General features: G+C 45.6%; 1 protein-coding gene across 2 annotated transcripts in view; it reads right to left on the reverse strand.

The window, feature by feature from the left end:
• Positions 1–17,753, reverse strand: part of AP3D1 (adaptor related protein complex 3 subunit delta 1) — a 2,198,421-nt gene that overhangs the window by 1,237,773 nt on the left and 942,895 nt on the right. For both annotated transcript variants that reach the window (XM_069649511.1, XM_069649512.1), the window contains exon 16: positions 7,113–7,258. In XM_069649511.1, the coding sequence (XP_069505612.1) occupies positions 7,113–7,258 (146 nt within the window). The remainder of the gene's footprint in view (positions 1–7,112; positions 7,259–17,753) is intronic.

Consider the following 17,753-nt stretch of genomic DNA (forward strand, 5'->3'; position numbering starts at 1 on the left):
TCGGTACATTTCCATTTACAATTAATTTCATTAAGACATTTTCAATTTACTTTTAACACTTCCAGTTTTCTAAGATATCTAACCAAGTCCAAATTCAATGATAATTTCCAAGCATCAAGTATCCGTGACCACAGTTCATTAACTGAGAGATAGCAATAGTTACACAGATGTTTATATAGATATTCTGTTCAGATCTCTTTCAAGGCAGAGCATGTTATCACTAAATGCTTGAGCGTCTCTCTGCTCTTGCTTCATACAATATCTACAAGATGCATCAGTGCTTTCGACTGAACGTGCAGCTAATATGGACTTAGTATGGCATAGATCAAATCTCATTCTGATAATATCAGCTCTGAAAGATCTGTCCAGGAATCTGGTCAGATATTTAGGAATTTCATTAAGATTTTTGTGTGGGAAATTACCATTCCTGAACACCTTATACTTTAGCCTCTGTTCTCTAGTGTTAATCCAATCGTAAGCCCACCATTTAGATTTTGCTTTTGTTGGGTTGGAAATCAACAGATCTAAACTTATCTGCTAGTTGCATGAATTTTATTTTAAAAATTCTCCAAGTGGCAAGAGGTTTACTAGTCTCTAATGCTCTATCCACTGCTGCAAGCAGGGAGGCTTGATACCTCTCTTTGGTTTTACACTTAGCATACAGAATCATAGCATTCCAATTTGCCATGACACCCATTGATAACAGCCCCAAATTGTATCTCACTACTGCGATCAGGAATGATTTAGGTATAGGAGGTAAAGCTTTCCAAAAATAACCTTCAAGTAGGGGCCAATCTGGTTGTGTCGCCAGCATCTTCGTGTGGGTCTCATAGGTTAACACTGGTACTACATTACCTTTATAATACTTAATGATCGATAGATGACCAGGTCATCCGCATAAAGGAGATGGGTAAGCTGATGGCCTCCCACCTTTGGAGGGAATAGGTGTGATGTTTGAAATAAATGGTTCATCTCCCTAATATATAAATTGAAAAGTGTAGCCGCAAATGTACATCCCTGCTTTAACCCATGAGTTATAACAATCGGGGCAGATAGTAGGCCTTGCTGCGTTAATTTAATCTGTATGGAGGTTTCTGGGTAGTATTGTTCTATCGTATGTAGTATATAGTTCAGGCAGCCAGCCTTGGATAGTTTTGCCCACAGTATTTTTCAAGATATTGAGTCGAACGCGACTTTAAAGTCCACGAATGCTAAGTAAAGCAGTGATTTAGTGGATTGTATTTGCATTTTCAGCACAGCTAGCAATATCAGATTTACAGCAGTTCCCAACCCTGGTATAAAACCTGATTGGTGGGGGATCAGTCAGCCTTTCAGTTATCAACCACTTATTAAGATCTTTTAATATGATCCTTGCATATAGCTTACCCGGAATATCAAGCAACACTAAAGAACGGTAAAGCCACTAGCGGTCGATCGCCTTTCTTATAAACCGGAAAGATTATAGAGCATTTCCACGAGGCTGGGATAAAATTTTATCCTGTTGAATATCATATAGAATATCCTAGCCCATTTCTCAGGGTGCTTCTTAAGGGCAGCATCAGAAAGCCCATTGCGGCCGGGGGCACGTGATGTGCTCAGCTATTGAATTAAAAGTTTGATATCCAACTGGTCAAAATTTGGGTTAATCTGACCTTGCTGTAGCTTCATAACCAAAGATATATAGTTTTGATCAGTATATAAGGTGCTATAGTAATCTTTCAACTCGGCTTCAGACACTGAATTCAGCATTAGTCTGCCGCATGATTTTGACATTTGATTTAGTAATTGCTAGATTTCGCCACTTGATTTTTTGGTGAGTGCCACCAACAGATTCATTGTCACTCTGTTTTATCATTGCGGGCAAAATTACGATACTTATTGCGCAATTTGAGAATCGCACTACGCACATTCTCAAGTGATGTTGATTTTTGTTGCCTGATGTCACTTAAGAGTTTATTTTTGCATTTGCAAGAATTGGATCATAATGAGGTTTGTGTTGATACTGCGCTCGGTTTACTTTTTTTTGCACTGTGTAATAGGTTTGCAATATATGAGTATAATCAAGTGTATCGATCTGAGATAATGACTTCATTTTTCCTTAATTTGTCGATCATATCATGAAGCATAGGGGGCAGCCATGTTATTCTGTTTCTCCCTTGCGCGATACCTACTTGATGACCATAATTTTGGCGAGTTGGCAACTCTGATCTCATAAGCTTTAACTGAAGTATGTGATTATCACTGAGATCGGTTTTGATTTTAAAATCTACCACAAGGTGTAGTGCAGGAGATATATATATATGCATAATATATTATAGCAGTAAAATTACCTCGTCTCCATGTTGGTTTTGGAAAGCTATCTGCCTTGCAAGATCCGTTTAGCATGACTAAATTACGTTCTTCCATGAGTGTTTTCCATCTATTTACTATAGTCTGATATTTAGCTTCATTTGTTTCTATACAGGACATGTTTAAGTCCCCAGCTATCAGAATAGTAAAAGACTCAGGATCGTCTGCAATCATATCAAGCATTGATATGATGTTCTTAAGAAATACATAATCTTCTATCTAAGGTGGAGTTCGATATATATTCTGGATAGCAAAATGATTAGATAATTCAGGATCTGTTATCTGGGATCATGTATCTCTTTTGCTCCATGGTCTGGAAACTATCATTGATCACCATTGTGTCAATAAATTCAGGGTCAGAAAACACTGCCAGCAATATGTCCGGATCGACTTCCCTCTCATCATCAGGAATCATAGTTATTGAATATGTGGAAACATGTAAGCAGTCAGGCTCAGATACTGGTACCAAGCAATCAATAGGGCTGATGTTTGTTGGGCATTGGACATTGTCCTTAAGCTGGTTGATTTTGGCCGCAGCAACCTTTGTCCTAGGAGGAGTAGAGATGGCATTAATGAAGTTCTTTGTATGGGTTTTAACAGATTTGCAATTTGCGGCAGATTGTTTTTTCCTTCTTCATTTGGGCTACTCCATTTTGCGAGGTTTTAGCATTATTAATTTATTAGTCTAGGTTTCCCTTTCTTCCTTTTATGTGATTTTTGAAAGACTTCATACAGAAATTCAGGGACCGCCACATCCTGACTAGCATCTGGCTCTATCACCAGCATTTCCTCCGTGGATTGTGATGTGGAATTAACTTCCAGAATCACGTCAGTTTCCATGCATGTGAGAGGGCAAATCACTGAGTCGGCTTTCACACTCTAAGGCATCACTGAGGCTGGAAGTGTCGGCTGTGTTATCTTATGGGAAGCCACAGATCTGGAGATTGCGGCATTAATGTCATACGCTGATATATTTAACGTTATCACTGCTGGTGACAACTGATCAGATCTTGGAGTTTTATGACACTGCAAAGCAGTCCATATTAGGGTTTCTAGTTTCTGATCCATCTTTCCTAAAATCTCCTGTTGTAGGATGGCTTTTTTATCGAGTGCTTCATAGAGAAGTATAAATGTATGAACACTATTTATTGCATTAAGTAAAGTGGCGTTATTAGAGGGTTGTAAAGCTGCCAACCCAAAAGATGGGCGAGGAGTGGGCTTTGCAAACTATATCAAGTAATGAAGATTGTGACAAATTTGGACTATGGGGTGGTCTATATACTTCAAGTTGTGTTTCAAATACAACATTCTCCACTTGCGGCATATGCTGACTACTTAAGGGGACATAGGTTATCTTGGGTGATCCTGTTTGTATACCTGCAGCATTATACATATTGCCATTGTAGAGCGGTTCTTTCAAACTGACTGGGGGAGCAGGTATATTCCTGTTCTCCACTCTAAGCAGCAAGGGGTCTTTAACAAACAATTCACAGACGGGTGGGTGGGCTTCCAACGCTGTGGCTTTTAGTACTTGTGAGTACAACAATGGTATCTCCTGTGAATGTACAGTATGTACAAATACTTTATGAAGAGCTAGCGATTACTTAACATCTTCGCCTACATTAGGTGACAGTTCAGACACATGGGCAATGCCGTTACTCAGGGCCGTGGGGTTTTCAAGTTACTCAAGCATGTCTGCATCCGAAACAGTTTTTAAGAAGTCTTCTTGGCAGGCTGGCTTTGCCTTACTTGTGTTCACTCCACTTATAGCATGATCCTTGCTCGCATTAGTGGGAATTTAGTAATTCCGAATGTCTGGGCCTAAGGATTTTGATCTCCTCGGTCGCTTGCTATTCACCGACGTTCCAGGGCCCAGTAGCAGCAATACCCTTCTGGGCTCCAATGGCAGCGTATTCGACACAAGGGGAGCCGCCGTATGCACAGTTTTATGGCTGGCAAAATCTTTTACTGGCATTCCAGTTTTTAGGGTGAAAGGCTCTATCACATGGATGTACTTAAAGCTTACTGCGTTCTAGTGGAGTAGGGTCTGCAAAGCTACTTCTGTTATGGAGGCTGTCGGCTGTCAGCTGCACAGTCGAACAGCACTCCAGAAGTGCATGCGATGCGCGTGCACTCGTGGCTATGTAGTGCTTGATGGGATATGGGGGTGGGGCCTGACAGACCTATAAAGAACATTTTTCAAAGTTCTGTCCCCTCAAGGCAAATACCTCATGTTTGATGTATTTAAAGCAGTTACCAGTAGAATAATCCAACAGGCTTCACAAAGCAGCAATAAGGGGAATCAAGCTACTGTCGACAGCATCCCTCAGCCAAACAGCACTCCTGAAGCACTCCTTTTACCCCCCCCCGGAAGAACCCCCAAAAAAGCAAATTCTAGCGATGCATTCCAACTATCTACCCAGTAGGACATTCGCTCTTGTCCAGTCCACCGCGACAAAAATTATCTATTATCGAGCATTCCCAAACCACATGCCAAAACCCGGAGGCCTCTCCCATTTTTCCTTCACCTTCAATTGGGGTACCTTGACACTATCCTGTAATGCTGTGTGTAATCGTGTGTCTTTCAGTCCCTATGGTCAGTAAAGATTGAAGAACTGGAGTGGTCTACGGTTCATCACGTATGGAGCTTCATTTGTTCGCCAATGTCTTGACTAATCGTGCAAAATGTAGGAACTGTCCTCCAGGCATCTGGAATTTCCGTGTTTGGCAGTATATTCTCAGCTGCGCCAGAGACCATATTTCACAAACCAAACATACTTGGGCCAGAGAGCAAGTAGCATTCATAGCCCACAAAGTCAGGCTGCCAGATGCAAAATTTTGAGCATTCCAAAGGTTTCAACTTCTTTGTCTCCCTGTGAGGGGGCAAAGAATGAAAAGACATGGTCCTGAAGCCCGCTCTCACGGTGTGCAGTCAAGCTCTAAGGTGACAGATGAGTGGGGGAAACTTGGATCCAAGAGGGCCGGAAAATATTTCTTAGTAAGGTCTACTTCAATCGCAGGCAAGGAGGACAGTTTCTCCAAGGTAGACAACACAGGGGCAGCAACAGCCGAAGTAAAGGGCTGCAATATCTACAAAGCAAGACCCTTGACCAAAATATCGAAGGTCTAGCAGAACCTTTGAGTCTAGTGGAGGAGGGTAAACCCTCCCATAATCTATACCACCTTCTCTATCAAGTTTTGAAAGGAAGCGCAAGGCCTGCTCAGTCATGGCACCACAGGTCACACAGGCAGAGATGCTAGAATCTGGGCTAAGATATCATACCTGTTGCCCAAATGCTTCCCAATTCTCCAGAGTGTAGGATCGGTGGTGAACGGTACCTGTATAAGTGATGAGTGCTCTAATGTGTCCCTGCAGCGGGAATGACTGCTTCTTGGAAGAGGAAGTAGAATGCCTGGAAGAGTCGTGGGTAGGTACGACCGCTTCTTATTCTGTTGATTCTTTTTATCCTTCCTCAACGTCTCCTCAAACTTCTTGATCTCTGGGAGTGGGACCTTTAAAAAAGATCCCTCTCACAACTCTATGGTAGAAACATTTAGTTGTATACTCGTTTGTAGGTCTTAGGGTGGCTTGACTGGCAGGATACGTAATGTTCCAAGTTCTTGTCCTCCTCAAGGCAATAGTCATACCTGCTGGAAATTCGACATTAACATCTGCACCCAGCAGTCCGAGAGGGTACGGCACAGTGCAAACAATTAGCAATGCTAAGTGGTGATCCTGAAGCGTACTTAGTGCGGAAAAAAAAAACTCTGACCAAGGCTTCATATATACTGGCCCAACATGTCTTGCGTAGTGGCATGCATCAGAGCAAACCTAGAACCATGTTGTGTGCACTAGTGGCACAAATATTTCTGAAGACCTCTGGCGTTCGGAAGGTAATAGCAAAGATGAAGAATCTGTGGGTGGGAGGAATCCATTAAACAAGTAGGTATTGCGCATCAGCAGCTCTACTGAAATTTTTCCAGAGTAGACAATGCTTAGAGACGAAACATAACATCAAAATTAAGGGTAGGAAGATACTGTGATGCAACACTCTAAAGTAACACAAGCTTGCAGAAATAGATGGATCTATTAGCTTTTGCCGAACATGCCATGATTCTCCAATGTCTCTGTAGTGGAATGGAGAGACAGAAAATAATTGGGTGTTTTAGTTCAGGGGAAGGCAAGTAGCAAGAGTATCAAAAAGGGTATAAAAAGCCCCATCCACATTGCAAAACTGGAATTAGTGGATATTAACTTCTGTGATTACAGTGTGGAATATTAGCAATAGGACCTACATCACCCCCTGCACTTGTCCCCCCAACCCCTCCTCTGCACCTGTCTGCACACTTGCACGATCTGAATGCACCATTCTTTGAAGATCGTCTGTTTATTCCCTTGTCGCCCCTCCTTGCATGGTGGTGCCTCAATGCACTTGGAAAAACTGCTGAATCGTTGTCAGACCCATTTGCTGTTATCTACACTGTTAATTGTATTATGGGCACTTTTTCCATGCACCCACTCTGCCCGTGCAGATTTGTATAGTTTAGAAATTAAAGAACACTAAATTACTTCTTTTTTTCCCTTTGTTCCCTCCCTCCTTGTCGCTTTGAAACACTTGCTTTGTATATAGGCGGTTTACAAATAAACAATACAATATCCATCGAACAGTGGTATGATGCAGTAATGACAAGCACGTACATTTGAACAATTACTTGTGGAGTGTTCAACTCATACTTAAGAAAAATGATTTAAAAAAACATACCCATCTGGAATGGGCACCTTTTTCTGTGCTTTGGGAGCGACCGGGTTCAATTCGCCAGCAAACAATGCTATCACTTCCTCTGCAACAGGGACGTCCTTTGCTTGAAGCTTCAAAATGTACTTAATCAACTGTAAGATGCAAGATGCCTATAAAACAATTGAAAATACATGAAAATAAGGCCCCTGCACTAGTGAAAATACATCCTATCCCAAGAATTTAGCAAAATACTACTACATTCTGATCCTTCTAATGGCAAGTGAAAAAACTGATTTACTGAAAGTGACGCATTTATCAAAATAGCAAAAAAAAGAAAATTCTACCCTCACCATTACAAAGTCTGATTGCCAATTACTAACTTTCAGTACGCAGTCATACCTCGCTCCCAATACCTACTTCTGGAAACTGCAGCCCACTACGGCAAGGAGTAGTAATGTATTTTAAAACAGACTCTGGTCTCCAGCTATTAATCAAGAAGCCACGCCATGCCTCAATTTCTGATTTTTAAGCCCATGATTAAATAGATAGCCAATATTAAGTTAGGATGGATGAGCACTGGCAATATTTGGGAGCCTACTCAAGCTGATTAGCAAGGTCGCTAATGCATTGAATGTATTCCTTATTCAGTACCCAGCTAGTGCCGATTCCAAAATCATTGGGCGCCGATTACAAACCTAGCATCAATGGAAAATGCCTGGCTACAAATCGTTGGCCAACAAGATCAGTCAATGTTTAGCAATCACGGTTATTCTTCTTTGGCCTTCTTCCTGCCTTCTGTGGCCAGGAAATTCCATATTTGAAATACCTTTTCCCAGGGACAGCTGCTGCCTTCACGGGCAAAGGGGCAGTTGCATGTGAGCCGAGATGTGGGCATGGGACTGTACTGGTCCCAGTACACTGTTGGGTGCCTGAATGTCTATTGCTCAGTGTTCGAAAAGATTTTCTTTTTGACTCCGATAGACTACTATGGTCCATTGAAGATGGCCTGTCGCGAGCCTGACCGTGGTTACTCACAATGCAACACTCCTTCGATCCCTGGAGGTGTCCTGAGCTGGTCTGCCACACAGACGTCTTCCTCTTCCTAGTTTGGGCGGTCTGGAACATATTTAAAAGCACCGTGACCGACCACAACTAAATCCTGCACATGAAAGTGAGATATGCACCTGCAACACCTGTGCCTTCATAGGTTGGACAAAGAGATTGAGTCCCCATCACATTGCAGAACACCAGCAGCAGTCTCTGGAGAAATCTCTGGAGGAGTGTAGGGGGTAAGTAAACTTACCTGTTTCTTCAGTGGCCCTGAAAAGGGAAGTCGTGGGTGCGGATAGCAGGTAAGTGTGTATATGCAAGCAGGTGGGTGTGCATGCTTCTTGGGGGATGCAAAGGCACGTTTGTGTCAGTGAGGGGAGAAAAAGGGTAGTTCAGGGGAAAAGGGGGTGAACCCCTCCCACCAACCAATAAAAATTAAGTCCTGCCAGAGAGGGAGAAGATGGTGGTGGGTGGCAGGTATAGAAGCGGTTCAACGGGGTGGCTCAGGGGCTACAACGCCTCGAAATAGCCATTTTCTGTCCATTGAAGGTATCACCAAATTGCCCAAAAAAATTCAGCCTTTTACAAGCGGGTTTTAGAGATAAAACAGCACAAACACTGGCCTTTTCAGAGGAAGGCAGTGACACTCGAGACCAGCCTACGGCCAGCACACTTAGAGACCAGATGACCATCAACTTAAGACCAAATCACAAATGTGGCACTCTATACCGGGGAGACCCAGCTATATAACGCAACCAACTCAGTTCGGGGTGGGGTTTTTGAGTAGGGGAGAGGGGGAGAAATTGAGAGGGGGTGGGGGACAGGTGGAGAGAGAGATGCATACATACACCAGGGCAGAAGATTATATGTTACTACCCGTAGTGACTAGCATACTCCTAGTCCATAGTCTCCTTTCCTCCATACTGCAGGGGCGTCCCTCGCAAGGGACAGCAAATGGAACCATTTTTACCAGAAACATGTCTATACCCCTTTCAATTAATGTATGCAGGGGTGAGATCCCAGGAGAATGCGGTCCCTTGACTCCGCCCTCCGGCACCAAACCTCAGTCTCCTTTGATGCATCAGCCGGATTAAGCATCTAAACTAGTATCTTATTAATGGGGAAAGGGTGGAGGGATGTATGGAGGAAAGGGGACTAGGAGTATGTTAGTCACTACAGTAAATAACTTATAATTACTCCTAGGTCCTGTCCCCTTTCCTCCACAATGCATGGGCGATTACCACTGAATGATGCCCAAGTGACGGGCGATGCTTTTGGACCCTAAGAAAACAGGTACCTGAGAACCGCTTGGCCGAATGCTGCATCAGATCTTGTACTGCTATCCAGGCAGCAATGCTTGCAGAAGGCCGATGGAGTGGCCCACGAAGCTGCTCTGCTAATGGTTAGCCATGGCACACACCTCTGGAAGGCGACCGCCGTCTCTTTAGCCCTCAATGCATGAGCATATATGTTTTGTGGGACTTCCTTGTGCTGAGATTTATAGACCTCCTGAATGGCCAGGACCATCCACCTAGCTATGGAGGCTTTAGAGTTTTGGCTCCCTGGCTTAGAGTCACCAAAGGTGACGAATAAAGCCTCTGTCTTGCAAAACGCTTTGGTCCTGTCTAGATAGAGTTTCAGGGCTCTTCTAAGGTCCAGATAGTGCAACACTCTCTGCTTCGTCCTATGAGTTAGGAAAATGGGTTGGCAACACAAATTCTTCATTCAAGTCGAATGAGGAGACCACCTTTCGGAAAGAAATGGCGGATGGGTGTGTAGCACTGCCTTGTCTCGATGGAACAAGCTATATGGTTCTGCAGCCATCAGGGCCTGAATTTCACTCACTCTCCTTGCTGAGGTGATCGTGAGCACTTTTATGTGTACCGATGCCATGGGCTCAGAGGGCCTATGCGCCACTGCCACGTGCAGCACATTGAAGTCCCACACCTGATGCAGTCTTTTGCCAAGATGATATAGCCTTGTCAGCCCCATCAGATGTCTTGACTTCAGGGATGGAGGCAGAGAATGACTCGTGGTCAGAATTTCTGTAAGCTCCAATGACGGCCAGGTAGGTCCGACATGTCTCCAGCTGTATCCATGAATGCGCCAAGTGCGCTAAGAAAGATAGCACGTGATCTAGCGTGCGCGCCACAGGGTCTATCGCTTTGTCCTTCGCCCAGTGGCAAAATCTGGTCCATTTGCTTTTGTATAGCCTTCTGGCGGACTCGCTTCATGAATTATTTCCATGTTGTCTTGTGACAGACGGAGATGCTGCATTGTTAATTGCTCAGGAACCAGGCCGCTAGGGCTAGCTTCTCGGGAACAGGGTGAACTACCACCCTACCCCCTGCTGTGAGAGGAGCCTTCAATCGTGAATCAGTAGGTTGAGCACCGCCAGTGGTATGAGGTTTGAGAACCAGTGCCGTGCCGGCCACCTCGGGGCAATTGGAATCAAGCTCATGTTGGAGGACTCTCTGACTTTGCTGAGAACCTTGTGAATAAGCAGCATTGGGGGAAATGCATATGGCCTCAACCTACTCCAAGGGAGGTGTAGGGCATCCCTGAGGGAGCTTTGCCCCTGCCAGGACGCGTACTGCTGCCATCTCCAGTTTTGCTCTGTGGCAAACAGGTCTATGTGGGGTCGGCCCCATCTCCTGAAGATGTCCGCTAGGACTGGTTCCTCTAGCTGCCACTCGTAGTTCTACACCACGAGTGTGCTGAGCCTGTCCACCTCCAGATTCTACTCCCCTTGCAGCTGAATTGCCGACTGCCATATGAGGTGTTCCGCTGTGGCCCACTCCCATATCTCTATTGTGAGCCTGTACAAGGGGAGAGATCTGGTTGCCCCCTGTTTGTTGATGTAGAACATGCACATGGAGCTGTCGGTTAGTAGGCAGTCTGTGTGTCTGCCTATTAAAGGCAAGAAAGCCCAGAAGGCCAGCTGGATGCCCTTCAATTAGAGGAAATGGATGTGATTTTTCCATTCCTCCATCATCCATGTGCTTTGCACACTGTGCGTGTGTAGGCTGGGGCTCCCCATCCCTCCATAGAGGAAACCGTAGTGATAGACTCAGGAGGCGGTTGCCTGAAAGGTTGGCCCACCCTTGAGGCTGGTGTACTGTCTCCACCATAACAGGTCTGGTACGAGGTCTGCCGGGATGGAAACTGCTGCGTCCGGGAGCCAGTCATTTGGTGCCATGAGGCCATGAGGTACAACTGTGCCCGACTCATCCTGAGCCCGATGTAGGGAATCGCAGGATACATGAAGCCAAGATCCCAAGCAGGTGTTGGTACCACCAGGTCGACGTATTCAATCTGCTTAGGAAATGGTCTGTAGCAGGTTGATCGCTGCTACATTCTCACCTGTGGGAAAAATCCTCAGTTGTTTGGTATCCCACATAAGCCTGAGGAAGACCAAGGTTTGTGTGGGCTGTAGTTGAGATTTCTTGTGGTTGAAAGCAAACCCCAGATTGTGCAGTGTCTCCATTAACCTGGAGGCCGATTGGCGTACCCCCTCGGGCGGTTCTGCCCTGACCAACCAGTTGTCGGGATATGGATATAGATGGTGGCCTTGCAACCAGAGTAAAGCCGCTACCGCATTCATCCACCTGTGAACACCCGCAGGGCTGCGTTGAGCCCTAACCACAGCACTGTGTACTGAAAACCTAGTCCTGTCAATCTGAACCTCAGGAACGAGCAGTGGGGCTGCCAGATAGGCACATGTGAGTAGGCATTCTTCAGGTCTAGGGAGCATGTCCAGTCCCTCCAACACAGAGACTCTGCTCTCAGTGCTGGAGTAACCATCTTGAATTTTTGGAGGGGAAGGGATAGGTTCAGGAAGGACAGATCCAAAACCACTGGCAGGCCAGCCTGGTTCTTTTTTTGTATTGTGAAAATCTGCAAGTAGAAGCCCAAGCCTCATTGAAGGGGGGGACGGGGACGGGGACTTCCTCCACTGCCGCACTTTGTACCAGTGAACGGATCTCAGCAAGGAGTATTCGTGTCCCGATCCGAAGGTGGGGATGAAGGAGGTTCTGTGGGGACGATTAGACGAAACCTGTGCGAAACCACCAAAAGGATCCTGGGATCCAAAAAGAGTCTGCCAGGTTTGAGTGTTGAGAGCAAACCTGTCCCCAACTGGAGAACTATGCACCTTGATGGGGCCGTCATTGCTTCTTTGGGGTTGAGGCTGGTGCTTGGGAGGAGGACTGAAAGAAGCCCTTGTGTGAAGTGCGCTGTTTCCGCTTGTGATGGCTGGGGGGGCGCTCTGGTTGCCTGGCCTTCCGATTCCGGAAGCCCTGAACCCAAAAAAGTTCCTCTCCCTGTCAGGCTTGGTTTGGGCTCTGTCCGAAAGCCCTGGGAGCCGGCTTTGCCAGAATGGCCAGTGATTTGGATGTTTGGGAACTATTTTTCTTTTTGTCTAGTTCCTCGTCTGTGGACGAATGGAAGAGATCTCCACCCTCAAACGGCAGATACAGGATACGGTCTTGTACATCCATGTTGAACTTTGAGGGTCCAAGCCATGCCTTTCTTCTCATATCTGTCCTCCAGTGGATTCCAGGATATCTTGTGCCACTAATTTGGCCTTTGCCAGCCCCGCCTTCAATGAGGCCCGTTTGTGCACAGGGATGTGATATACGATATGATATATGGCATTTGTAACGCGCCTATACACAAGTGTATCAAGGCGGGTGTTTCAATGTCTGTCAGGAAATCGAGATCTCCTTCCATAGCCTCTAGTTTGCGGCGGCTAACATGGCATCTACATTCGCTTGTCACAGGTGGAGAGCAGCATTAGAACAAATCTTTTCCCTGTATGCTTCTATCACCTTTTCCTCCTTGCCTAGCAAGGCAGAGGTCGATGGGGAGGACTGGGGTTTAGCATACATGGACGCTGCCTGCTATAACTGATGAATGTGGCTGCGGATGCACCGACAGGAGCAGGGAATCCCCCTCAGCCTGCCTGTAATTTGCCTCCCGTTTCCTGCTGGTGGATTGTGTTGAGTGAAGCTTCGTCTAAGCCTTTTTCGCTAGAGCTGCAACGTTCTTTTGGAACGGGATGCCAGACCTGGAGGTCGATTTTACTGTGAAGGTCTCTGCTAATAACCCCCCTCAGGCCTTTCATTTTGGGGCTGTGGAATGCCTAGATACTCTGCCAGTCCTGCCAGCCTGTTATTGGAAGGCCCTTGCCGATGTGTCAGGGTCCTCCACCTCCTCCTCAGTGTCCGTCTGGTCCAGAGCGCCCAAAGCGCCCAGGTCCATAGGCAGTGTAGTCAGAGGTATTGGAGTGTGTGGGTCTGCTCCAGTCGATGCAGAAAAGAGGACTGAGGTGTAGCGCCAGAGGGCAGAGTCAAGGGAGCACATGCTCCCGGGGCCACGACCCTGCACGTATACATTTAAAGGGGTATAGACCTATTTCTAGTGAAAATTGTCCAGTTTCCTGTCCCTAGCGAGGGACACCTATGCAGTATGGAGGAAAGGGAATGGGATGTAGGAGTATTAACTGGGGCAGGATAAAGTACAAAACAGTGCAATCTCACCGCGGGGTAATGGAGTTTACCACAAGAGTGGGCTGGAAAGGAAGTGTCCTAGAGACTAGGTCTTAGAGCATTGAGGTGGTACTGCAACAGACTACACCAGTACCATGCCTCAAACCCCAAGGAAGAGATGTGTTGCAGAACAAAGTTGCACATTGCCTGGCCTTACTAGAGAAGACCTGCAAGTTCATCCAACTACAGAGAACCCAGTTGTGGGAGGCCCAGGCCTACATACTCAATCAACGAGGGATCAGCCACCATGAAACCTAAAAACAAGGGTTATCACACAGACAGATCTACGGGATGAAAGACCTCCATCTCTAGAACAGTAGTAAGAGAATTTCTTTTTTGCTACTTTAAACAAGACATTTTTCAATTTGTTTGTTCGGTATAGGTACAAAGCCACTCTAATGTTAAAGGCTTTGCTGGATGTTGACGCACAGTTTCATGACTGAAGTAATGCTACTGCCACTACAATTACCTGAAGAGGTGTTTTTTTTAGTCATACAATTTCACTACTGGCATAAGCCTAAATTTGGTGGCTGGGTGCTTATATGTGGGAGTTACTGTGTGCTGTAACTCCCACAGCATTTTACTATTTTTTCTTAAAGTCACATGATTAGAGGGATATGCCCATACTGTCTGGCTTGGAAGAAACTATTGCTGCTTGAACTCCGGATTCAGCCGCTGCAGTCTGCAGGACTTAAAAGTCCCAGGATTTACCAGCAGCCTTTCATGAAAATTCTAGATGCTAAATGGGGTGTCCTATTCATCAGTGTCTCCATTATAAGGGTTGGATGACTGGGGCTCAGTCACTCCAAACTCAGAAAACTCACTTATGGTGTGCTACCAATATTTAGCAGCACATTTCCTAACTGGGCACATGTGTTGCTTGAGTACCACATTTGGTCCATGGGTCAGTTCCCTGAGCTAGAAAATGTGGGAGAAGGTTAGTGACAGCGACAAGTTGTATTTTTGTTTACAACACACTGTAGCCTTGTCACCTCATTGCCAGTCAAACCCCCCCATTTGTGGCCATTTGAAAATCAAGGAGTTTTAAAACTCCAACACCCTGGCCATTTTGTTCTTTGTTTGTTCTTTCTCAAAGTAGGGGGAATGGTCAAAATCTCTGCTATGTCTATGTATGTGTGACTGGTATCTTTTATAGGACAGACACTTGTCTACCAGACAACACAATACACAGGTATGTTGTCACTGTGCCTTACTCATTATAGGTTGCCTCCATTTTGGATCCTTAGCTTCCGATGTGTCCTAGGACTATGAAAACAATCAGAGTCCTGGACACCCATCTAGCCAGAACCAATCCACACATAGTTAATTTTTAAAGCACCTTCTGCAGCCCAATAGCAGAGGGACCAGCCAAGCATGGGGAACTTCGCCTCCAGGCTTCCTAAGCATTCATCAGTCTCGGTCTGGGCAACATTGCCCAGGTCCTCAGACGCCTACTTTGTTTCTGTTGCACTTCCGTTGGGTCTTTCGGCTGCGTGCGAAATCCATCGTCAATGTTACATGGCTGGCAGAATTCTTCATTGGGCTGGTCTTGCACCTTTTAGCTATCCAATACCGGGCCTTTGTTTGTCGAACCTGGGAAAAAATCTCTTCTGGTTGTGTCCTTCGAATACCCTAAGCTTGATAGTTATCACCTATTTCACTCCTGGGACCTCTGATTAAAACGCACCTAACTTTCCATTATAAAAAAGTAAACTCTTATCCTGTTGATTCCTAGGGAAATATTTTTGAACTTCAATATCTCACGAAAAGTAGTAATGGCTATTATTTACAAGTAACCAACCTATTTCTCTTGGGATCCTGGAGTGTCTAAAGCATTCACCTGCGTTTTTATATATATTTAGCATAATAAATGACTGCATTTCACGCATTTAAATACCTGGTAAAGTAGTTGAAACTATTATCTTCCTTACCCGTTTTGAAGGTACTTTGTGGGTACTTTCTGGACCCTTTACTATTTTCCTGATATATATATTCTAAAAGTACTCATTTGTTTGTAGACAGTTTATGGCACAACATTAATTTAAAACAATGTTAGTAGATTTATTATGTGGACTTGTCTGTGTCTAGCTGTACCATCCACCTGTCAAAACCCTCGCCCAAAACCCCCTCTGGCAAACCCATTGGCCAGGTGGAGTCAGGACTTGGGCCTCTAGAGCCTGGCATCCTCTTCAAAAGCCCTCATGGGGCCAGTCCTGGCGCCTATGGCACCAGGCTCATACACCATGAAAAACAATGTGCTTGGGAACTACTTTATTGTATTGTCTGCCAACATGGATGCATCCACATAGCTTGGTTCCTAAGAACCAAGCAAGCTATGCGGTCTAGTGTTTTGGGTGTGGTAGCCTAGGGACTACTTTACCTGGACTATTTTGTTGGGGCTATTTAAACCACACCCGAGCAAGACAACACGCTTTGCGTTACTTTGCAGCTTGCAACGTGACGCTCACCGTGTCCAGCTATTCCCTCGAACCTCGGAGAAGCAGAACCTGCAAGGAGACAAAAGGGACATCATTAGCAGCAGCACCTTACCTGCTGCCTTCATCTTTAAACACTCGCAGCTACTGAGAACAGCTTCCTCGAATCTGCACGCCTCCCGGACAGAACGACCTGAAAGAGGAAGATAGAGGCAACATTAAAGAAAGCAGTAGAGACATTTACAAATTACGAACTGCTCAAAAGGCTTACCTGGCTGGTCGCCTCTCGGCTGCCACCACTCCGGACATTCCACTCGCGCTGAACACCACCGCGACCTACAAGAAACACAGGTTAGCAAAGGCAAGACTTTGCTGCGCTGCGCATAGCGCTTACTTACCGCATTATAGCACTCTTAATGCGCCATCATTTACCAGCGGGGCTCAACCAAGCCAGTTCGCCGCCCTGAAGCTCCGCATACCTAAGGGAGAAAAAGAGAGACATTTTAAACAAAGAAAGGCATGCAGGATAGCAACAAAACTAAAGAACAGCAATAAGACCTACCTGAACAATATCAAACGGGCCGGCGTCAGTGAAGTAACTGGACCACACTTGCCCAAGAAAGACAGCGCGCCCCTGCAAAGAAGGCAGGACGGAGAGCACGCCTAATTCTACCACAAAGTGAGGAGAGGGCGCCAGAGGGACTGAAATACTACGGGGGTGGAGGGTGGATACTTAGCCCAGTCAGTCAGTCTTGAACACAGTCCTCCTGTATTTTCAGGCAGAACCTTCCCCGCAGACCACATTAGGGCAAAGCTGAGAAGCATACCAGCTGGGTGGTGTCCCCATGGATACCAGGTGAGCGTAACACCACCCTCCTAAGAGTGAAGCCAGGCCAGTCTTGCCACGTTACCACTGGGAGAGTTTGGAATAACTTCGCAGAAAACCCTGTCTATTTACACAGGAAGGTCTTTCCGAATCTTTCATCAGAGGACTTTAAACACACGTTTGGCAAAATGATTATTTTCCTAAAGAATTTCTGCTTGGCTAGACCAATTTGACACGATCAAGCTAGTTTAAAGATCTTTTCCTATTGAGGCAGATGTTTGGCAAATGGGATAAGACTCAGATAAGAGATTGGGTGTGGTAAACTGTAATGCTTGTAGCTTTGTGAGAGGACCAAATAGATTAGCGCTTACCACATGGGAGATTTATGACGAGAGTCGGTAGACTAGAAATTAATCTACAGGCATTTGCTCCACCTGCATGTTTTGTGCCTTCCCCAGAGCAGGTGATGCTGCTGCTTCTAAGGCTGGTTTGCTTTCGCAGATTTGACTACCAATTTACAATCATCATGTTAGTAGTGCCTTTAAGCCAATTAAAGCATCCAAATATGAAGCAAAGCTAAATTGGTATGCGCTTGATGTGGAACCATTCAACAAAGGTTTAAAATCCAGTGAACGCGCAGAGACCGCTTCTATGATGCCTTTGGTGGAAGATGCCTTGTGGCTCTACATGGTCGGCAAACAAAGCTGCTCTGTAAGACCTCTACAGACACCTTAGCCATTTGGCGTGAAACTGTCTACTGGAGTGGTACATTAAGACCCGCCTCAGTGTCAGGTTGGAAGAGACC

Source organism: Ambystoma mexicanum, chromosome 1p, assembly GCF_040938575.1.
Source record: "Ambystoma mexicanum isolate Mex_15411 chromosome 1p, UKY_AmexF1_1, whole genome shotgun sequence".
NCBI classification, from domain to species: domain Eukaryota; kingdom Metazoa; phylum Chordata; class Amphibia; order Caudata; family Ambystomatidae; genus Ambystoma; species Ambystoma mexicanum.